General features: G+C 41.0%; 1 protein-coding gene and 1 long non-coding RNA gene across 12 annotated transcripts in view; one reads left to right on the top strand and one right to left on the bottom strand.

Annotated features, from left to right (window-relative positions):
* The window catches only part of Sei (potassium voltage-gated channel seizure), a 98,925-nt gene extending 74,637 nt beyond the window's left edge, over positions 1-24,288 (bottom strand). For 10 of the 11 annotated variants that reach the window (XM_071722901.1, XM_071722913.1, XM_071722929.1 and 7 more), the window contains exons 1-2: positions 19,508-20,863; positions 6,843-7,073 (exon numbers count right to left, since the gene is read on the bottom strand). In XM_071722901.1, the coding sequence (XP_071579002.1) occupies positions 6,843-7,073; positions 19,508-19,583 (307 nt within the window). In that variant the 5' untranslated portion in view covers positions 19,584-20,863. Of the gene's footprint in view, positions 1-6,842; positions 7,074-19,507; positions 20,864-24,042 lie in introns of those variants that run through there. The other variant, XM_071722956.1, reaches the window with a different exon arrangement.
* Positions 2,835-4,376, top strand: LOC139783861 (uncharacterized). Its single transcript, XR_011721405.1, has 2 exons — positions 2,835-3,308; positions 3,407-4,376. It is a non-coding gene; the product is annotated as an uncharacterized lncRNA (long non-coding RNA).
* Positions 24,289-24,398: the final 110 nt, after the last annotated feature.

Here is a 24,398-nt window from a genome sequence, read left to right as displayed (position 1 = left end):
TACCCAGCGAGAAACAGTAATTTTTTTCGCTTGTGAAAGATACGGTGGAGTTCGAGCGCAATGGTGGAACTAAATGCAACATTTCGGGACTGACGAAGGTGACACAGTAGGAAATATGAGTTCGATATTTTCCTGGCTAGCTTTAGCAGTTGCTCGTGAAATATTCAAACACTATCGGATGTTCGATTCCCGGTCGGATAATGTTACAAGTCGGGTAATATTAAATGAGGCTTTTAACATTTTAAATACATTTCATATATATTACCTCCAATCGATTATATTAATAGGTATATGATGAAAAATATATGAGATATTATTATATATCTATCTCATGCATCAATGGATTGTGCGGAATTTTCTGCGATAGTTTTGAATGTGGTATTAATGTATTTTCAGAGAACATCATCCATATAATGAGATAATAACAAAGTTATTATACTTCAAGTGAAATCTAATAAAAATGCTGAACGAAAATGCTATTCGTCATATTAGAAAGCAAGCTATTTTAAATTCGTTGTCATTTTCTTATAAATGGCAAAATGCTAACTATTTCTCACGCGCCTTTCATCAATTTGAATTAAAGAGAAACGCGCGTAGAATTTTTCAGGCAGTCGATTCGGTATTAAGAGGAGAAAAATCGTCAATAGGATCTTCAGGGTTCTCTTTCGATATTCTGTACGAAAAAATTTAGGGAATAATATCGGAATTCTGTCAACTCAAAGATCGCGCGAATCTCATGAAGCTCGCTTCCTCGAAAGCTTTCGTCAAGAGATTCCATAAATCACAAGGACGATGTAAAAACTCGATTTTAAGAAAAATTTATTCTAACGCGTGTATTTTCGAGAATCCCACGAATGACGAGGTCTGAGAAACTGGGACTTTCCGCCGAGGTCGAGCGATATTTTCGAGACGCTCGATGTAGAATATTAATTACGTTTCTCTAAACGTTAAAAATATACGTTAAAGAGAAGTAGCCTTGACCTTCTCACTAAATACATTGATGTATAAATACAGAAAGTCTGTGGGCGCTAAGAAAACCTAGAATGTCAGAAAGCCAATAGATTTGGAATTGGCTTACAAAATCAGTGAGAGAGAATGTAAATGGTTTATTTTGACTATTCCCCATGCGATATTATATGCGTTTTATTGCTATTATAATCGCACGTAGAGTGCTTGAAGGAATTACAGTGATTTAAATAATCTGATCTAATTGAGAAGGAACACGGAGATTAAATAACAAAGTTACTTCTCTGAATCGTTGTTAGAATTCGATAAGCGAAATCTTACAAAAGAATGTATTTTATTTTCACAGGGTAATAGCCGACGCGAGAGAAAACGTGACGGAAATAGTAATTCTAGAATATGGGTAGGGAGATATAAATTTAATTATAAAAGTAAGTAAATTAAACCTATAATTTCGCGGGGATGACTTCTTGTTCTTCTTCCGGATTCTCCGCGTTGCAGCTCATCTCTCGCCCTTATTCGCATCAATTCCCACCCGTAATTCAGCGAAGTCTCGCATGAACAAGTCAAAATTCGATTTTGTGAGAACGGCGGAATTTCTATAGTGGTCCAAGAACGAATGAGTCTTTTGTCGCGGGAACGCGATCGAGCTTACGGCTCTCTCTCTCTCTCTCTCTCCTCTCTCTCTCTCTCTCTCTCTCTCTCTCTCTCTCTCTCTCTCTCTCTCTCTCTCTCTCTCTCTCTCTCTCTCTCTCTTTTCGCCGTGATATAAAAGATTCACAAGTGGATCGTGTGCTATTCGCATCGCGTCGTTCCCTCGAGATGTTATAGGAATTGCGGTTACGCAACGTGCGTGAAAATTCAACAGGTAATATCCTCACTGTGGAAGAATCTTTATTGTAGCAGTTGCATACAAAGATGTGTGGCCCAATTATAATAGGCATATTTTGTTTTAAATAGGAGTTATTTAATTTCTCGTATCATAAAATTACAGTCTGTTCGTCATCGCGATAGCTCTCCAGTTGTAATTAAATATGTCGATAGATTTCAGATGCAGTAGTAAAATCAACAATGGCTCAGACAACAATAGTGCAGCGATAGTTACAAAAAGACAAAGGTTAAAATTTTACAGTTTGCGTCACAGATCGGCCATACAGTACATGACGCACGAATTTTATTCAACGATGATGCTAATATCGGAAATTGTTCGTGAAACGGAATTTATTCATCAAACAAGACAGATAACGGCAGCACCCGTGAAATTGCATACTCACATGATCAATAACATCGACGCCTTTTGGTAAAATGTGGTTCTTCGAAATGATGATAAAATTTAGAGCGCGAAAAATATAATTCTCTACTCAACCGTCTGCAAAATTTCGTGAAGAACTAAAACTGTACAATACAATATAAATAAAATCTCACACTGTTCTTATTTTAGGTAACTGATATCGTTGTCGCTATATGCAATAATTCGATTTTCAATTTTACGTTGCAGACTAATTTAATTTTTTAATAAAACTTTATAATATCGCTTTTTACGACTTATGAAGGACAATTGAGGACGTTAAAGTTACCGTATTTGGGCACTGTTTTCTTAACATTTTCTGAAAACTGCAAGTTATATTAGTTGAAGGAAAAGTTGTGAAAATTCATTACTTATATACTTGCACCACAATGACAACTAGGTCATTCTTCACCATTGTAATTTGCATCTTACGTAACCTAATGGATTCTGCTTTTTTAGTATAACTAACATTTATAACTATAAAACTCGGTCATCGCAACATCATTCTGTACACCGTTCGGTGCAGCGTTCGATTATCGCTTTGTCGCTAGCATCAAATCCACCATTTTACGCAAACAAAACTGCGCGAATTTTTCTCTCGACGCACCGAAAGCTGCAAGCTCGATCAACAGGATTGCTAACGCGCCAAAAGCTCGTTTGCCAACCGCGCCACGGCGAAGATCCCCTTCTCTCGCGATCAAACGCACACGCAAAAGCTCGGCTCGCTGCCACCGCGGAGACTGCAAGCTCGCATCTCAGGGATTGCCGTGCTTGCCGGCCGTTTTCCCCGGCGAGCTTACGGCGGAGCTTTCGAAATCGAGCCGTGAGTTTGCGGCCTCGGTCCGACCAGAGCCGATCGACCGGCCATGGCGCGAACGCCAGTCGCCGGGTCGTTGTCCTGTGACGCCACAGAGAGCTTTGTGGCCCGTACCGAGCTTGCAGCCATCGCCGCTGCTGATGGCGTAGAGTGGGAGGAGAGGAGGACAGATGGGAGCGGTGGGTGTCATGACGTCACACGTGGTAGACGCCACCGGTGGTCCAAATACACGTGGAAGGGGTGAGTTCGTGTGCCGTTCCGTGATGTCATTGACTAAACGATGTCGTGCATGTGTGAGAGAGAGAGAAAGAGAAGAACGGATACACGAAAAGGGGTAGGAGAGGGCAGGTGTTTTAGAAACGAGAGAAGGGGTTGGAATATGAGCACGGGGCTATTCTTGGACGTCTCAAAACACTGTCCTCGCGACCGCGTTGCGTAACTACGTGGGAGAGCTTTTCTGAAGGAGGCGTTCGCGAAATGGCCATCGCAGAAGAGGAGAGAAAGAGAACGGAGAGAAATCGACGGATAGATTTCATGTAATTAAAACGCTTAATTAAACCGTAAGAATGTAATATCGAGCTTTCGATGTGCGTGAAAATCGATTCCAATTATATTTAAATGTTTTTAAATCTGTCTTTCTGTTTTTGTATATATAGTTCGAACAAATGGGACAAATTGTAACAAAATCTTCAGTTAATTTGTAGTTAATTCTTTCTTAAGAAAAATTTCGAGATACTGAGATAGTTTCGTATTATAAGTGATACACGAGAATGATTTTAAAAAACGTAATACATTAAACTGATAGTTTTCATTCTATAAGCCAATTCTATAATCGATACTTGTCTATCAGTAAGTTCTCTTGCTAAAGTAAAATCGATTTGTCGGGAGTGTCTCTTCATTCCTGACAAGTTCGTTCCATTAAACGCGAAAGGGTTAGCGTTAATGAACGAGCGTTATCATATCTGTGACAGGATAATTGATACACGCTCACTCTTACCTATCTGCAATTTTCACAGCCCGAGTCCATTAATCGTCCTTTCAATTTAGATTATAATTTTTTTCCCCTGAGAGCTTGTAACGTTATTCACGTAAAAGCAAGTCGGCCGACAACTACCAATTATATTTTCGTCACAGATTTGTTACAATGACAATTTATCTGTTCGCGTACTATGTCATTATTTTACATTTCGTTTTTTATTATTGTTGGAAAAAATAGAGTGATGTCACGATATTATGGCAATGCCTTCATGAATTTATAATTCTTATTTATAATAATAAAGTTTTATGTCAAACGTCCAGCGTATGAAACTTGTTAATATTTTAATTTATTATATTTCTTTAAATTACTTTTCTTCTAAAATTACCACCGATTTATTCTTCAAAGCCTTGTATTTCGTCATTGTCAACGCTATATTTCGATTGTTGAAAGTTTCGCGTAATTAGCAAATTGCAGCTGTATCAAATGCACGTCGCAATCGTAGTTCGAAACTTGGCAGTCCATTGATTAATTTTCCATGCTTGTAACTGTACCAACATAGGTAGAGCCTTATGCAAGGCCGCGCGTTAGAAAGCTCCCGTTGCGTTAATTCTCACAAAGACACGCGCTTTCTATGTTTCATAAATCGATTCTCTCGGCGAGCCAATGCGAAACGATCGATGCAACAAGCAATAGCAATTCAACGACAATCAATCCACTATGCAGTTAACTTTATCTAATCGTAAAAGAGTCTTGAGAAGAAAAAAATAGTGGAAAGACGAGCATTCGTGTTATCTATAACGTAATATAGAAAGCAATGTAAGTAACAAAAAACATTGAAAACTGTGAATCGAAATGGTTCAATGACATCGAATTATCCGTGGAAAATTGTCTATATGGATGATGTATGCTTCAGTTCACCTTTGTAGTGGCTCTTAAGAGACTATCGAGTGTGCTTTCCTTCGGCCGTCAACATTACGTGATGCGCGGCGTTCCGAAAAGAGCGTGAGTTTGTTATTTCAACAAAGGGTAGAATCACTGTGGCGCACTATCCATGAATCTGCTATGCTAACATTCGCGGTGTTTTACCACGAAAAGTGGCCGCAGGTTTTCTTAGTAGTAGCTTCTCGCGCTTTTCGCTCCATTGATTCGCTCTTGCGTAGCAAGGTTTAATTAAGTTCCTTAATTGACGCGTTTCGCAATGGAGCAGAGCGCCCGTCTATCTTATGCATGAGAGAAGCGGGGAAAAGTATAAGATGAGCTTTTTTTTGTTCTGTTACACAGTTACAGCATCAGCACGATTCTGAGGAGTACGAAAGGAGATGAAAACAGAATGAGAATGTATTTGTGCAAGTTGCGCTGCCGTAGCAGCTATTAACTTGATTAACAGCAGCGATTACGTGCTTCGTTAGCTAATTGTTGACAATTACATATATACGTAATTGTATTATCTATGTACAATTATAATTGTTATCTTTACTAATCGTCGCATATCCGTTTATATTTTTTACGATGAAAAGCTGTCGGTATTGTTTGTGAGTTGGGTTTATAGACTAAAGTATAGATTTACTTTTTTATAAAAGAAAGCGTTATTCAAACCCGGGGGGAGTTAAACTAACTATTAAACCTACATGAAGCCACCCAGGTGGGAGGTTCTGCACTATGACTATGATAAATTATACAGTGGTGACTATTGATTTCACCGCGGCTAAGGTCAGACGCTACGGCAAAATCGAGTTCGAGAAGTAACCACTGGTCAGCGAACAAATTCAATCTTCTTGCTCCAAATAGGGACTCTTGTTACATTGATCTTGCATCTCAAAAAACTTGGTCGCTAATTTACTGCGAAGGAACAAACCACACGAATACTTCGATTTGATGTAACTGAACAATTGATATAAAATTAAGAACTGCAGCATTTTGGGAGACTCGCATAAAGACTTATATCAATCTAGAAATAAAGAGATATATTGTTTTATCAAACTAGCAATTTGCGCTTAATTCAATCTTATCTTTATCTCCGTATAAATCTCTAATATCTATTTTAGAAGAAGGATTCAGGACGGAAGATGGCGGGATGAAAGATGCGTACTAGGTTTGCGACTTTCTTGCTATAGCGACCGATAAATCTTTAGGTGCGACAACGCGTTATATTGATTTATTTCCGCCAGCAATAACCGTAAAGTTAGCGCGACACTTCGTGCAGATGTTTATCTCGGCTGTTACGACGGAAATGGCAAGATGTTCTCGCGATGTTATTCGGTAGACGGGAAAAATGTTTCCTGCGTTGTTAAAAGTTTTCTTAAAACGACAACAAATTGAGAATATTCATAGTTTCGTTTCACAGAAACGATTTATTTTTTCTGTAGAACTAAGTTTTAGTTTGGAATGACGCTCACTTCTCGTCCGTCTTTTTCTACATACGTGTAGACACGTACAAGGACAATATCACTTTGACCTCGTATCGTACGTATGACACGTATCTAAATTGTAGGCAATTAGAGAATTGAAAAATGCTCCAAGAAATTTTTATCTGTATATCCATGTACCTTATGTTACATAATAGATTGTATTGCTTATTTTATTTTTTTCACACAATATATCGTAAAACTTTACGCATATATTGACTTTACTCTGTTTTACTTGCGCTACGCTTTTGCTTTGAACCACGCTGTTGTTGTTTTACATAATATTTAAGATTTCATATTACTGTAGCTATGAGATGTCCGTCGTTATTTGGCGCATAACGATGAATTGAATCGGACAAAAAATCTATTAGCGAGCAAGATAATACTCACCGTCCTTCCTGTAGTAAAGAATCTCGAAGTGCTTTTCGACGCCAGCGGCAAGGGCATCTCGCAGGGCCGCGACCGCGTGCGGTGATGTCATTGGTCCATGAAGGAAGTCGCAGACCGCCGGTCGCTGCATCACTTCGGCCCTTGAGAAGCCCGTCAGCCGGCAGAAACCGTCCGAGCAATAGATAATGTGGCATAGTCCCTGCTGCGCGTTGGCCACTAAAAAGCTTCGATCTGCAACAGATGTCAGAGATACCGTTAAACAAACGATCCTTCTACGAAGTACGCTTCATCATTCTCGACAGACAATGATGGACTCGAAGTGGACTCTTTTGATTTGACTTGTGAGTGAAATTAGATATGAAGTATTTCATTCCTAATAATAGTGATGGTCACGCAGCTTCGTTAAATCTACCGAGACTTCAATAGCTCATTAAAATACGTAGTGTATTCTCGGGGTATCTAAATTTAACACATTCGCCGTAAGTCTATACAAGATGGACGCTTCTCTCGTTAACAATAATCCGGGAGCGCCCTGGCATTTATATTTATCGCTCGCGCTCGGTGCAAATTAACGCAAATGACTATTCTGCCTATACATATATAGCTGCTACAGTTATATGCAACCAACTATTATGAGAAACGTATTTTGTTACTTCGCATCTTTCTGACAAGTAACTTCTCTTATTTGGAATCCGTTCTATTGAACGTGAATAATAAATCTATCGTACGAAAAATTTACGCGTTATTTCTCGCTGCTCGCATCATAACACAATATAAATTCAGCGATAGAATCTAGACACTTGTCGAAGATTCACGATCGACGGAGATCGATCGTCATAGCAACGGACGGTGCGGATGGCGAAATCGCCGGATCCGCTCAAAGAGCGTCCGCGCGATGACCTTCGTCCTAAATCCGGCGACAGTCTGAAAGTGCACACCATAAAATATTCTCGTGCCGCAGCCATTAAGGCCGTCTACCGCGCAACTGTGGGCCGTAAGGCGTCGGCTTTTCGAGACGGCGCGGGTCGCCGTCACCTACTCTTCTACGTGTTTCGTCGAAAAAGACGTCGAAAAAGACGTCGAATTGACGTTGACCTGACGTTCAACACCAGCCGAGGGTGGTTAAAGACCGTCGCATCTTTCAACCCTTCCTCGGAGGGCGGAACGATCGACTTTATTTCCTGTTGACAAACCGGAGTGCTGTACGTCAACTGGCGACGTCGCAGCCGCAACCGAGGCTGACGCCGACGTCGCAGTCATTCTGAGAATTTATATCGAATGCATGTGACTCATTCAAGCAGTTATGCGAAGCTTTGCAAATGACGTTCCATGTAGAAATAACGCTTTCAAGACTCTCGGGCTTCGTTGGTCAATAATGCGAGAAATCGCGTAGATTACGGATAAAGTTCGAATAAAGAAAGATTGTGATCTTAAAGTATATATAAGTCCTTCAGATTCTAAATTTCTTTCTTGCATGTTGAAAAATTATATATATTTTTCTTTATCAATTTCTTTCCTAATGTGAAGCTCGCTAACGAAAAGAAATTCTTATAAGTCCTAATTGAAAGGGATGGGAATAGAAAGATTAATTAAAACGAGACGAGAATGAATGGTAACGTCCTAGATAGAAAGGCGCTTTCAGGACGGTCGAGCTACGAACGCGAGAAATAATGACTCACAGGTACACACAAGCCCGATGCAAAATTCTTTCAGCGAATTCTATTTTTAACGAGACAAACATATTTTTGTATCACGCGGAAATTTCTTGCGTATTCCGCGGAATCATCCAAGTATCGCAAACGCGTATCTTTTTCGTGAATTAATTTAACCTAACCGCGTTTACGGATATTTCGGAATATCTCGGCGAGCTTAGGGCGCGATATCGGGATATTAATACACGCGACCACTTTCAAGTGCATCTCAAGTTCTGGGCGTTACGGCGCACCAGAATCCGGCAGAAATGTCAGTCGTGCCGAGCGTCGAACTGCTTTGCATGCCACAGGCGTCGCCGCGCCGACCGGTGTGCCCTCGTATTCCACCGCGTTACGTACCTGAGCATTCTGGGAAGGACAATCGGGTTTAATGAAGTTGAAATTGAAAATACAACGGAACGCGCACGTGGTGTGAGCAGCATAAGGTTAATCAACGATGCTTTGTGCTTGGAATAACGGTCACTTTGCGCGTTGCGTGACAGCGTGACTGAACTTCCTTCGCAGTATTGTGGTTTGCGGCTACGGATTATGTCTTATTGAATTAGCCAAAAAGTCAAACTCTACACTTTTACGACTTTTTTACTTCAACAATGTCGAATATACATGGGAGATATGCGGCTGTTAACACCAAGTAATTAATTACTGCGAAAGCAGTTAAATTTTTAATCCTAATTAAGTAAGCTTCGTTATATCGTCATGACATTAGAACAGTACCATTACAGTAATATTTTCCATTATCCAAAAAGGCATGGTACATCGCAAGGGGAAATAGCATTTAATAAAATATGTTCATAATAATGAAATAACTCTAGAGAGGATCGCACGTGTAATATAGAATTAAAATTCGTTATATGAATCTCTCGTTTATCTTTTATCTTGCAATTTTCATCACGTGGAAAGGCGAACTTAATAGAATATCTTATCAAGTATTAATAATCAAGTCGAAATATGATATACTTTCTAACGACAGACGCGATTTATCGATTGCAGGGCTGCAGTTTTCGCTAGGTCGTTTGCGATTAAAGATATCCAAACGGATTAATTATTACACGCTGTCGCGTTTCTCTTTCACGTCGATTGTCTGGTTCTTCCATAGAAACGATCGCAGTATAGCGCACGATAAGGTTAATTAATATTACAAAGCGCGTTTGGAATGCGATCATTTTGAATATTGCGTGACTAGGCTCTCTTAGTCGATGCTTGAGAGATACGACACGGTATTACGTTACATCACAATGCTACTCGACGTGTAGTTTTGATTTCATGCTACTCAAGAAATTCCTTGACAATTATACATTATTAACACCTCTTAATAGTTAACATCTATTTAGGCAAATTGATTTTTAATATTGTCACGATATCCTCTACTATTGTGTCAATTTTACGCAAACATGATCGCCGGCACTGTAATATATCTCTAATTTTATGTTGAATAATTTTATAACAGTACTATTTCTCATTTTCTCAATCAGTTTAAAACGAGAGTGCCAGGTGCGGCTGAATAGTCCCCGCCGAATGATTTGGATAAAGAGTTTATGACTACCGAGAGAAACATTGCTCAGGAACATGATTTCAAGAGACACGAGCAGCATTTTAATCGTGATTAATACTATTTCCCGTGCTTCATCCGCAACTAACGGAGAAGCATTGTTCGCTGTCATGTAAGCGAGATTGATCACTCGTATTTTTTTACCTACATAACGCAAAACTGCATGCAGAGGTGACCATAAATTGGCATTTTATCAAAAAAGATATCTGAACTTTTAAGCTTTAAGATATTATCTTACTGTACTACTAGTTTTCATTTTTTATGCCTTTGTGATGAAAACAAATAAAAGTAATTCCTATTATATAACTCCTATCGTTATACTTCTTTTTTTTTAGTTTTATAATTTACATTCGCGAATTAAGTTAGCGAAAAAAATGTTAAAAAACAAGATAATATAGTCACGTTTAACAAGGCTTGTTCCAAAAAAATCTGAATGCAGCAATCCGCTTTATTTCGTTGAGTATATCGTGTCTTTCTCATTATCATTCGCGCATATATATTTCGACACGTATAATACCGAGTATACAGACAGCCACTTTCAAATATGCGTGGATATAACTAGAAGAGCACTTTGCGAGAATAAATTACGTTCTCGCTATTACAAATGTAATCGGAACTTCACGTTATCATTAATGCGATACACTAGTGTATCGTTCCTCCGTTTAGTTTTTCCGAGCACGCAACTGCAATTCTATCTCCAACTGAAATAACAATATCTTTCCTTCGACCTTTACCGGGGTTTCTCGCCTATAAAGGGATTGCGAGGAAAATCCACGGCGTAGTGAAACCCTCGCGATAACCCCGTGAACATTCTTGCAAGAATCGTCTTTGAATGACTCGATTTTAAAAAGAAATTCCAGAGCAAAAACGAGCGATGAAGAAATACAAAAGTAGTAACATAAACGGGGACCACCTAGGCGTAAGACATCTTTTTATGTGGTCCATCGTGGTAAGTTTATCAGCTGTAGATTAGAAATAGAATTCGCCGACTTCGCATCGACGACAGGGCTATTGTGGCCCTTTGCCAAGGATGTCTCTTAGCTGCAAGAGCTGCTTCATAGACGGCACTCTTTCGACATACTGACCGCTCGTCTCTTTGAATCGCTAACTTAATCAGGAACGATTTATGCATTATATCTTTCTCTCATCGCATTAAATTTTTAGTAATGGATTCTTTAGTTAACTTAAAGTTGATTGTTCTTTTATGTAATTAGCGATTAAAGAAGATTCTAACAAATTAAGAGCAATTTAGAGCAATTATAACAAATATAATAAAATAATTTTTTTTTTTTTTTTTGCTTAAATTCAAGCTCTAATTCAAGTTCAAATTAAAAAAATTTGAATTAACCAGAAAGATATTGTTAATTCTACTGATAAAGTAAAACTAAAACTATGAAAATAAGTATTTCTAAAGCTACAATCGTAAAGTTTAAAAAATCGAACAAAAGGTCGATGGATGCTTTCAATTGTTTGCCACTCATTTTTCTTACACGACATTACTCATCGTTACGTTGTGTCAAATTGTTTTGTTCAACGAGGGACATCGACGAAGAATGCAGTTCGCATACGGTGCCAAGAACGCATTTTGCGTTATATGCTCGTGGTACAGAAGAAAATAGAAGTTCTGCGAAAGAACGACAACTTTAAGATCCGCGAGATGTAACTCAGGCATTGGAATATTTTGGGCGTTTACGTCATTAGGCAAGAAATATAAAATTATCATGAAGCCTAACGAAGGGACTAGGTATCAATGCTGTGTATGTTTATGTTTGCGTTTTTGCCCAGTAAAATTGTAACGATTTCGTTGTAAACAACGGTGGTGCGTCAATCACCGTATTTTAACGCGAAAATTGGCGCCTTTATCGTCAATATTTCACAGGCATGTGCATGAAATCGATTCAAGATTTGTATCGAATGTGTGATTTCGTTTTACGTGGAAACCGGTTTATTTTGATCCCGCGGAGAATCGCGAATACCATCGAGACATAACGATAACTCGATATTAAACCGCCGACTTTCGTCGAAGGAAAATAAGCCGGCAGGCCGTTTGGCGTTTCTGATAAAAACGCAGATGCGTCTCGCGTCTCGTGTGAAACGATTTTTATTAGCGATTGCCGAAGTGCAATCCAAGGTCTGGGCTCGTACAAAGTGAGTCGAAGGACATCATGGTGTGAAATAATAAACCTGACCGTGCAATCTTGAATATTACATGCGAATTCGAAATTGCGAGCGAATCGAGAAGAGTGCAATAATTAGAATTCGTCAAAGATGATTCGATGACATTAAAGCTGCTCGTGAAGACGAATCGCAGCGTTTCTGGTAAGTGCAGCAGCGTACGCAAACTGATTTACGAGATAAATCGGAAATCTTTGCACGTATTTCTGAGATGTACGAATGAAATATGGATGACGTTTCCAAAATTTCTTTGTAAATAAAAATTTCATATATTCGACATTCCTTTCACATAAGTACGTATAAAGTTTTATCGGCATCAGCGACGAATAATAATTTTTTCAATTTTGATGAAATACTTGATATATAACGATATGTCTCAAATGATGATCTTTCAAGATAAATAATAATATGCATTAAAGAATAAACATCGCGATTTTTAACTTTTACAAAGGAAATTGCATGCAGAAATGTAATTATTGCTACGCTGCTGGACGCTGCAGGCGCATTCGTCCTGCACTAACGCAATCTTCAAAGCTGTTGGAACCTGCTGGCAAAGGGAAACATACCGAAATTAATGATCTCTTCCAAGCCTTTCGTACGATCGAGTAAAATAAACTACTGATCCATCTGGTGGCAGCGAGACGGTGCATAAGAGAAATAAAAATTATCAGCACAGGTCCAACGATCTATTTGCTGCGCCGTCTGCAAGACATATTTTTGCTTGACTCCTTGCGCGTGACACTTGAGGACACGACAAAAATTTTGGGACAAAATCTCGAGCATATCAAGTGCCAAATTAAACATCGGTTAATTATGCCATAAGACGATGATAATAGTACGGATCACAAAAAGCATATTGCGATGCAAGGCAAATATTTCGGATACTATCTTAGTGAAACATCTTTTTAACACTTAACAAATCTGAAAGTTCTCACTTATCTTCAAGTTTATTTTTAATGCAGAAATATCCTTCCTTCGCTACGCTCCGAATTTTTCTCAAACTCAGAGTAAACGATTTGACGTGCGGACGTGTATTTGAAGACTAGGAAATTGACGTGTTTGACTGAACTTTATTCTTTAATACGCGCGTGCCGTCCGTGAGTCCACGTGAACTTATTTTGCTAGAGTAGAAAAGGTCTCACTTGCGAAAATATGCGGACCATTCCGACGGCGATTTATCTGTTGTTCAAAGTCTGTCGTCGAGAAGCGACGCACGCATGATTGTCACGTGGACGAAATAATCCCACAAGTACTTAACCAAGATTAAAAATAGGTCCACATGATGACATAATATTTTTGCAATTTACAGCCCGTAAGATGATAACTTTTATTTTTCTCGCTGGAAGATACTTTCGATAAAAATGCGACGTTTGGCGCCGCGACGTCAACTTGCGGTCCGCGTATGCTTGACGATCATTGGCTGTTTGATCTATTTTTTGCCAACCTTGATTCCGAAATCGTGAATCGGTGTACTTTTCGATTTGGTACAACATGATTATTAATGCCGATATTTATTAATGTCAAGTTAGATCGTTGAGAACAAATTAAATATGAACAAATTAACGAATAAACGAATTTGTTTAACATAGAGAACTAAATGAAGAATGATGTGGGATTTCTTAGCAAAAAATTGCTAGTGGACTCTTGTTAGAATATATCCTATCAGTTTTTAACTCACAAATATAGCCGTCGCAATATAACTCACGGAAGGTTTGTCGTCGCGAACCACCGCTATCTGCAGAAAAAAGAATCTGGCGGATGCTTGAGGACCGTGGAGAATTTTAAATATCCATCCTGGCGGATGTCCAAAATTTTGTGAACGAATTTACACCCACGGGTGTGAACGCGTGCGCGTGCATCGTGTACGTAGGTCGCGTCACGCGAGCGACGGACGTGAACGAGATCGTGTGAATTCACCGACGATTCATCGTGATTTCCGCCAACTCGCCGAAGTCATTGTCACTAGTAGAAATCTATCTCTCCGTATGTTTAGTGACGTAGCTGTTGTCTTCTTGCACGTGGTGATTTTTAAGATACATAATGCAAAAGTGGGTCAGTCGTCAGACTGTCGAGGTCTCGCGATTTCTAATCGACCCTGATCCACTCATTCTGATGAATCAGCCCGCTGTCTTTTGCGAAACGTGGTACAATATCTGTTTGTAGTCGTCGAAGATAAAAAATAGACAAATGCCCATTGTAACAGCAAGTAGTAACGAAAAACAAGTAGTACAGAAAAATGAGCGATTACATATGCATTACGTAAGAAATGCTCTAAATATAAATTGCCGAAAATATTAACGCTATATACAGTATACGTTACATAATTTTAGGCACACTAATTTTATATACTTTTTCATCATTTCGATGTCAGCAATCATTTATATGTTACACGACAAATTGCGAGAGGTTTGTCACAATTTTCATATTACGCGAAGAAGTGGATAAATGTCCTCGAAGTTTCCGATCATGTTAAATCAATATCAAAATTTGTAATAGAAATTTTCGAGTTGTACGTTGTGCAGCGTAATCATCTGATGTGTAAAAAAGTGTCGTGAGAGGCGAAATGTTGAAGAGTTTAAAGGGATTTAAAACGATGAAGCGTAAATGGCTGATTGATCTGTCGTAACGATAATTTTTCAAGCATTCACACTCGTATAAATATCAGAGGACTTTCAAGTGTCTAAATAAAGAATCTCACTTGAAGTCAATTATTCTATCCTTTGAGCAACCAACTGTAAAATCTAATTTTCGTTTACGTTTATAATATTATAATCTAAGGAAAGATAAGTTATCATCAATTCAAATTCGTTAAAGCACTTAACAAATATAATATAATTCTTGATAAACTTTCGCTAATATACATATCTATATGTCTTAATGTATTCGCACAACGCACAGCATTGAAATAAATCACGTACCGCTCGAATTGACCATGAACACGTGAACGCAATTCTCGTGAGTGACAGCGTGTCTATTGCCTCTGTCGATGAATCAGAATGACAGATTGCCATTTATTGTTCCGCGAGATTAAGTGGCTTCGTGATAAAGAATAGCGGTGAAGCTCACTATCGGCAAAACGGAAAGAGAACTCTATCTAAGCGCCGCAGTCACAATTGTCGACTTTTAATAGCTTCGTACACGAAAAGAGAAACTCGTGCCAGGTTCCCGGTATCACACGTTATCGGTTTCGTTTTCTATTCTCTTCCGTTTGTCCTGCATGCGTTCCGGGATATTTGCCGGAACGAACCTAGCGTGTCCTTGACACGCATAGCATTCGAACGCGATCGGTATCCACCGAGCGATAGACACGACATTCTATAATACCGTAATTTAATTGCCATTTGCAAGTAATATTTTATCGATTTTATAATTTAGATGGTTCCTGAGAAAATCGCAATTTAATATCATTTAATCTCGCGAACGTGAAGTACGACATCGATAAACATTATATCTTGTATTTTGTTAATAATAAATGTTAACGATATTATATATTTTTAAAACGCTTAATAATCATCTATCTTGTTTTTCTCGATTTTAATCGTTCCTTGTATATGAAAGATAGCGCATAGTTAGCAGTAATAAAACAGGTTAGACTTTTATATCAATGTCGAGATATTTACAGTGAAGTGTGATGCCTTTTTTAACATATAAAGGTTACAGAGATACAGTTCCATCTTCAACTTTCACAAATTACAGGAGTTCGTAGAAAATCCTATTATTGTAAGAAAAAGGTGTCAAATATACATTTCGGTACGGAATGTAAGATGAAAGGCAGCACAGATCCAAGTTGGGCCGTTTTGAAGATCAACCGATTAGATTGCGAGGGAAAAAGAATCTGTCAACGACTGGCAAAAGTTCACGTTGATTTTCCTATGTATCCTTCATATTGTTCAATTTTTTGCGATGTAGCATTACGATATGACCCATCGCGGCGGGAGATGGATCGGTTCGGCGACGTCGTATTCGATTACCGTTCAAGAGGACAGGTGAAGAATATCGAGTACACGTGGAGCGATCTGTCGTATAAGGGTCGTTAGGTCGTGGCGGTGGTACGCGGCGAGAGAGGTAGGAAAGAAAAAGAAAAGGGTAAACGCGCCGGGGACGGACATTCGTTGCTGTAGAGGAGACGTCAGATTAGAAGCCACGGCTTGACTGGCACACATACATATTTTTTATTACATAAATTGGCGCACGAAGGTCTTCCCCCGGGAGAGAAGTTATCGCGTTAATGCCTATTACCACGCACTCTTCCTCGCGCTTACCGCAGGTGAACTTGTCAAGCGTGATTTCGTCGCACAAACTTTTCCCATGAATGTCGGCGAATCGCATGGAAAAGGCTGAAAAATGAATGAGCTTGAAGACTCATCGGATATTATCGGCGCGTTGACACAAAGTGCTTTCTGAAGAATATAAGAGATCGAAGAATTGTACGAGACATACTGCCACGATAAACGTCAATTTCTCAAACCATTTCCGTAATATTTTGCACGCGAAAGCACATGGAAACCGATCTTTTCTTAGCAAAAATTTGCCAGTTAACGTTTCGACTGAATTATTGCGATAATTAATCGTATCACGTCTAACTCTCGATTTGCAATAAGATAAAAATATAATTTGTAGTGCAGTGTGAAAAAAGCTTAATATGTTGTATTAGAAAAAGACTGTGAGCATTGAGGATAAAGTTAGTCTTGCCGCGAAGAAATCGGCCGTCGCAATCCTGCAAAAGTTGTTGAACCGATAGAAATCCAATACGTGGAATCGTTATCCAATCACATTACGAGCCTGACTTTTCTATCGTGTGCCAGTAAACTTGACACCTCCGTTAAATGTAATCTTATTGAATTACGGTCATTCATTTAACGATTAAACTAGAGACTAATTTCATTCGCTTTAATTGCCGCGACGTTACTTATTACAGGCGTCGTTTATTAAATTAAGCACTGCACCGAGAATTTTTCTCCAATCTGTGGTGAGAGCAGTTTCACGAATAGATTTGCAATTTTTGGCCGTAACAGAAAAATCTTGTCGCGAAAATAAACGGAAATACTTGCAGTCTGAGGTTATCTAATTACATTACTATCCTTTTAACTGTATTGTGGTCAGTGTAGTATTTGCAGTATTTAATTTTGCGGAATTTTCCCCGTGTTAATAAACACGATTCGTTACAGGTCCATTTGTAATAATTAAAAAAATAAGTAATAAGGAATTTTCTTAAAGATTGGTTGTTTAAAATACATATTATCTAAATTTACATATTTATATAATTTGATATATTTATTTCTGTATTTTTCCCAGAGAATGGATTATGTGGACAAAAAATAAGAAATACAGAGATAGAAGCAAAAGCAGTACACAGCCTTCGGTGTAAACTATAATCCTCCATTCAAAGAATTCTGCAGTGTTTCTGAAGGATTTAATTCCAGTTGGTCCCCGAGGAAAAAGAGAGAAAGAAAGAAAGAGAGAGAGAGAGAGAGAGAGAGAGAGAGAGAGAGAGAGAGAGAGAGAGAGAGAGAGAGAGAGAGAGAGAGAGAGAGAGAGAAAGCTAGTAAGAGGATATAATCTGCAGAATCGTATTTAAACTGCTGCTTGTACATCTCGCAGTAGTATAATCAAGATATATTGGTTAAAAAATGTAATATTAAAACAAAACGTGTAATATTTAGAAGTATTAAAACGCGTAAAAACAATTTTTTTAAGTTGCTTCCTTTAGCGTATATTTGCAATATTCCATATTAACTGGGAACGCAAATTTCTTTGCAAATTCAAAAGAATTCGATATCAACGCGCGAATGCATATATTAGCATCTCGTTGTGGCAATGAATTTCATTGTGCCATGTATCGCGTTTTCGTCAGTCATACGATAATATCGTACCATAAATATGAAATAATTTTCTTACCACCTAATTCAATCAGTTAACCTTGAACTACAATGTAGTATTCTATAAGTAGGTATTATATGAGTAAATATAATTATTCACATAAATTATAAAATACTGATATCATATACCGCTAACATACTTAAAAATCTTTCTATAGCTGTAGTATAAATCAATTTTGTTTATAATTTTTATATGTATATAAATAAAAAATAGCCACTCGTATTTCTTTCTTTTTGCTATCAGTAAACATGAAATATACCTTTCACTTTATGATACAAAGTATGCTTCTTTATAGCGTAGTAAAATGCACAAAATTCTTATCTAAACAAGCAATCCCGTCAAGGAGAATTCTTGTCAGTAAATCGCGACAATGCAAAAGAAATCGTCAGTGTTCCCTTCTCCTCTCTATCTCTCTTCCTTTTCGCAATCAATTCGAGCCTTCTCCGCGCCCCGTTTCTCCTCTCGCAAGGACTCGAAGCATTTCTGGAGTGATATTGCCAGTGACATGCATTGTCCCATATTGTGACATAGAGCTACCCCTTTCCTCCATTTAACCGAACCCTTCCATACCCACTCTGCACCACAGTCGGAATGGATGTTTTACATAATATTGAAAATGAACCTCGGGCTCAATGCCTGCACGTTCCGCATATCGCAGCCTCAATATTCCCTAGTACATCGATTACGTTTTCCATGTCTCTCAGACGAGATGAGTGAGCATATATTTTTAGTCTTGACCTTCGAAGTAAACCGATCGCGGATAACGAAACGGAGCAAACGGAGCAAACCGAGCGTGTACATGTAAATGTTCGCGTCACTTGTTGACCTATACAAGGATATACCGAATTTTTTCGAATTAATATAAAATATATTCATATTAATTCCTAGCTTAGATATTGCAGTACGATCTTGAATACTAACGCAGCACGACAATAAAACGTCGATGTATTATGAATAATAATCAAATAAAACATTTTGTGTTCACTCTAGTTACCTAGTAGTTCATTAATAACTTCAGCTGCTTTGTCAGGTTAACTATCACCACGTAGCGCAGTCAGTAAAACTGCTGAATTAATCGGCATGCAAACAGAAATGTCATTATCATAATTTATTTGATTAACATAATACTACGCAATGACATCGATATTGTCGCATAAAACAATTCGCGGATTACCTTGCGCCGCAGTAGAATTATAGTTTTATTCACCCGCAAACTAGTTGGTCACGTGAAACGCAATTATCGCAAATACGATTATTTACGCAGCCATTTTATCCTCAAAAACATGACGATTAATTCTTCCGTCGATTATTCTCGCCCTCGTTATTTCTATTCCTCTCGACTAACTCACCGTGCGTATCAAACTTCCTGATGATAGTTTCGATGATCGTAGTTCTGGGCGCCACGTGACCCCGTCTAACAGGCATCTCAGGAACAGGATTCCCAGGTACCTGGGCAGCCGAGACTTCCGCGTTCGATCGTGCGATGGGCGCACCGGGCCCGATCTCTTTTTTAATTAATAAATCGCGCAGTAAACACTAAAGCACTAGGAAAACACTCGCGTATAATGCACGAGCACGGTAGAAAAAAGCACAGCACGAGTTGAGCATAGTGATCAGCCGTATAAGATAGAGTAACGTAACGCGACTTAACTCGCGAGGAAAAGGAAAGATTCGTTGCTGCGGTCGGATCAACACGCGGATCAGCGGTACATCCGTTTACTTCCTTCCTCCGTCTGCTTCTTGGTAGATACGAAAGGGCGACGCAGGACTAAGCGAAGAGGAGAGAGAGAGAGAGAGAGAGAGAGAGAGAGTCGTCGTCCAGGTGATTCTATTCCGTGTCTATCTCGCGCGCTACAGGAATACCGAGGGATGCAGTCGTTGTTTTTGGTCTCGCTCGTTCTCTCGCGGTATCGATATCCCGTATGGATTGTCAGAGAGCGCGGCTGCGTTTCTGCGCGTTCGCACGCGAATGACTTCGATGTGTCTCCTACTCGCCGACGTTCGTTTGGACCCGGAGTTCTCGTCTATCTAGATATACGTCTAAGATCGTCGGCGCGGGGCGTCGCGTCGCGACGATTCCTCCTGCCGTCGAGCCAAGGACGCGGGAAAGGTCGGTCCCACCTTGTCGAACGGCCGGCATACGTATGCCAGCACGTGCACGCGTTGTCACTTCCGATGTGCGTGTGTCTCTCTCAGGTGGCGTGAGGAAACACCTATTTATAGCGAGGATACGGATCGACCGGCGCGGCGTTCCTACGGCTTCCAGGACGCGGCTGGCGATCGGGCAGCTCCGCGGATTTTCCGCGGTGTCGTCGTTGATTTAGAAGAAGCTACGACAATGCCTTGGTCGCTCGCCGGCAGCGTCCGTCCTCGAAGCGACTTGTCCTCTCTCTCGTCGGCAACGTCTCATATCGCTCCGATAGCCGTTCGACGCGCGCGCCGATTTATTTCGCGCGTTTAATTTGCGATCGAGCACCCTAATACGGTCGGGTAACAACACCAACGCGGTGGCGTCGCGATGCGGGTCAACAGCCTCGAGGCTTCGATCCTCAGGGAGTTGACGTTTCTGACCACAGGCACTCCTACGTAATATTCGCCAACTTCGTTCGACCTCGTGGGATCGAGGTCAGGCTTCACGGTAGCCGAGGTCGCGGAATGCGGTAATCTCGGAGAGGCGCATGGCTCGGACATCTCTCCACCGATGTCGTCGTTCAATTGCTCGTGCTCGCGAACGAGGAACCTTCGTCGTGCGGGACGGCTCGATTTCGCTCGACGAGTCGACGGCCGTGCGAAGGGGAAAAGGCCCAGGATGAGAGGCGTCCAACGGTTACAACGACGGTAAAGGCACGTGGTGTGTTTGCAGTCGAGTTTACGTGGAATGCCGCGATCGGATCGATTCCTCGTCTGCTTGCGTCCCGACGCGAGTCGCGGCGCTCGCCAGCGCTAATCGAACGTCCGGCACTCGCTCCCTCTCCTCTTGTCTCACTCTTTCTTTTCCTTTCTTCCTCACTCTCTCTCTCTCTCTCTCTCTCTCTCTCTCTCTCTTCCTCTCCGACGTGGCTGGTCAGCTGTGCATCTCCGGTCAACCACGGGGACAGCTATTTTTGTACTTCTTCCTCATCCTCCGCGATCATGCCCGACTACCGCCGTTGTCGCGATTTCTCTCGGGACACCCCTCGGTTCATGCAGCCAGGTCGAGCCACGTAAAATCCTCTGACCGCGCTTCCCGACGAGTCACCGACGAACGAGCATGACGATCAGATCGTTACCGCAGAGAACGCTCTCGAGAGATCGGTCAAGGTTTTCAGGCAACGCATAATCCGCGGAACGAAGTTGCGTTTCTCTCCGTGCACTCTTTCCCCTTCGTCCGTTCCCGATTTTATCGTCACGCTATTTTATTGATACTTTGGTTCACATTTCACTATCAGTCTCGTGCTTTACGTGGTTTCGTAGCTGTACAATCACCGCGCAATGAGATAAACGCACGCGAACGACGCACTCACCACGCCTTTCGCGGCTCGGTAGACCGAATCGCGGAGATACGATGCCCTCTCGCTGACCTCTCGCTGGCTCCTCGACCCTCTCGGGGTCCTCGATCAGTCGGTGGTGACACTCGGTTCGCCCCCTGCACTGTCTCCGGCCGACGCACTCCAAAGGAAGGTCGCCGAACACTGTTGCTCCGCCGCGTGCTCGTAGCTTCCCTCACCCCTGGGTCGCTGTGTCGTAACGCACACGAGGTGTTTTTTCTCGAGACGTCCCTTCGTAGGCTCCTTTCGAGTTTTGCCGATAACGGCGTCGCGCAATATCGCGGACACGATACCCTCGTCGGTTCGATCCGAGTCTCGCGTGGTTTTTGGCGAGTCGCCGTCGTGTGTTCGGTCGGAGAACTGAAAACGCGAGAGGAGGACGTGAGGCGCGAGACGGGTCGACCTCTCACTCTTTCTCTCTTTCTCTCTCGGTGGCGGTGGCGGCGGCGGCGGCGGCGGCGGCGGTGGCGACGGCGACGACGACGCCGGCGACGTTGGTACGTAACGGGGGGGAGGAGGGGGAGTCCGATCGTGCACGGCGCCTGCGTATCCCCACTTGAAATCATCCACCGCGATCACCCCGATCGTCCCGCTGTGCTCCCGTTCGACGGCTTTTTCTCTCTCGCACCTTCCCCGCTGCATACCGCGCGCGACGTCCGCTGATAATATTGATAAGGCTCCGCGAAACCCGCGCGCCGGCCACCCTCCTCGTCGGCGCCCCTCTGTCTTTCGCACCGGTGGTGACGAGCTTCGGGGTCGCCGCGTATGTAATCTACGAGAACGTAACAACGTCACGCATTGTATTCCCAGGCTCTATTTCTCGGTTTATTCCATTGTAACGCGACGACCCGTCCGCGTCCGCTCGACGCCATGCAGGTCCCCGCGACTCCCGCGAGTTATAAGTAGTTTGAGAAATGTCGACATCTTAAGAAAAAGCGGCTTCAGATTGTTGGGGATGTTATGATACTCGCTTATATGTACATGCGAAAGAGAGATACTGAGACTACTGAGCATGATGTCTCGGTAAAGAAGTTTTCATATAAAAACTTATACCATAAATATATATAATTATATATACATAAAATATGTTCATACATGTTTTCTTTTTCTTGTATAATTATAATTTCTGTTAGTACATACGTACATACCGGAAAAATAATAAAAATTAAAAAGTAATGAAAAGAATAAATAATCGCATTGTATTTTTTATAAAAAGTGAAGTTTGAGGAAATGAGAACAAATTGTCCATATTAATCATATAGAAATGTAACAATCGTATATAAAGTTTGATTATATGTATATAGAATATTGTAGAATTCAATTTCAATTCTACTTTTTGTAAAAAAAAACAATGCAAAAATTATTTTTAAAATTATCTTTTTAATTAATCTTATTATTTTTCCGATATACTGATAGAGACTATATGAAAGAGGGAAAACATATATGGACATATTTTATATAAATTTATACATATATTTTTATATAAAAAATGTTATATAAACAGGCATATACTGAACGATTAATTGTTCCTTCTATTCGCCTTCCACATGATCACTTACCTTGGCATATTATACTCGAGATAAAATAAAATGAATATCTGACTTGTGCGCGATACGATAGAAAAGTTTACATTCTCATTATGCGAATGTAAATAAAGAAGTTTTAAATGCTTTTTTTTTATAAAGTTATAAGTAATTAGACGCAAATACGATTCGTATATTTAGATGCATAATTCAAAACATTTTTCTTTGGTATTGATCTACGCTATTGTCAAATCAGAAGCGCATATCTGCCGGCGTGAGAAAATTTTTACAATAAACGGAATTTTGATGAAACGAGGGAATATCGATGTCGTGCATCCCGGCGATCCCGGCGATCCCGGCGTTACTTCGCGGCCATCGCGGTCTCTGTCGGAGAACTTTAGAGCCATTGTGAAATCGTCGGTACGACAAAGAGAATCGCGGATACCTACAGGAATTGGCTATCACGGCCAAGATACCGAGAATTCACGACTTTACCAGCGTAGCGAGACGAGAGAGATTCACTTCACTGGAGTAAAATTTTCTCCTTTTTAATGACGTTTCCTCGCCTTTCAACGTACGCCATTATCACGTATCTCACGAAAAAACGTACGTGCGACGTATTCGCGTCGCATTGCTCGAAAATGAATAGCATCTCACATTAAAAACTATCGCGTAATGCGTATAATATCGATATACAGAAACATTTCAGAAACGGTAAGATTGCGTCGAACTCGCGTGAAGGAAGGTTTCAGTTTCGCACAAAATATCCGCCGTTCGAGCGAATCACAAGGTATGACGGTCACGTATCGCCAGTGCCAGTAATCGAGCACTTACCTTTCGAACTGTCGGACTGTCGCACCTGTCGACGCCGGATGACCACGGGCGCGGGCCTCTCGGCTGTCACGCCGTGTCGGAGCGGAACAGGCTTCTACGGACGATCGTCTCTCTCTCTTGTTTCGACACCCGCGTAATTCACACGAAATACGAAACTCGAAGAAGAACGCGACCGCGAAACAAACTGAAACGCCTGTCGGCCGTCGGCGTCGGCCCGCGGCCCGCGGCCGTCCGCGCCGCGGCGACGCCGGTTCGGTTGCGTTTGAAAAGTAATGAATCCGCGAATGGCGAATAGCGAAGCCGGCCGGCGTCGGGCGAGTTCGGCGGCGCTCGGGAATCGTCGGTTGCCGGCGCTG

The sequence above is a fragment of the Temnothorax nylanderi genome, unplaced genomic scaffold (assembly GCF_030848795.1).
Source record: "Temnothorax nylanderi isolate EJ_2023f unplaced genomic scaffold, tnyl_v1.0 TNYL_tig0008_pilon, whole genome shotgun sequence".
Lineage (NCBI taxonomy): Eukaryota > Metazoa > Arthropoda > Insecta > Hymenoptera > Formicidae > Temnothorax > Temnothorax nylanderi.
Note: the sequence above shows the minus strand (reverse complement) of the source record. Positions and strands in the feature narration are given on the sequence as shown.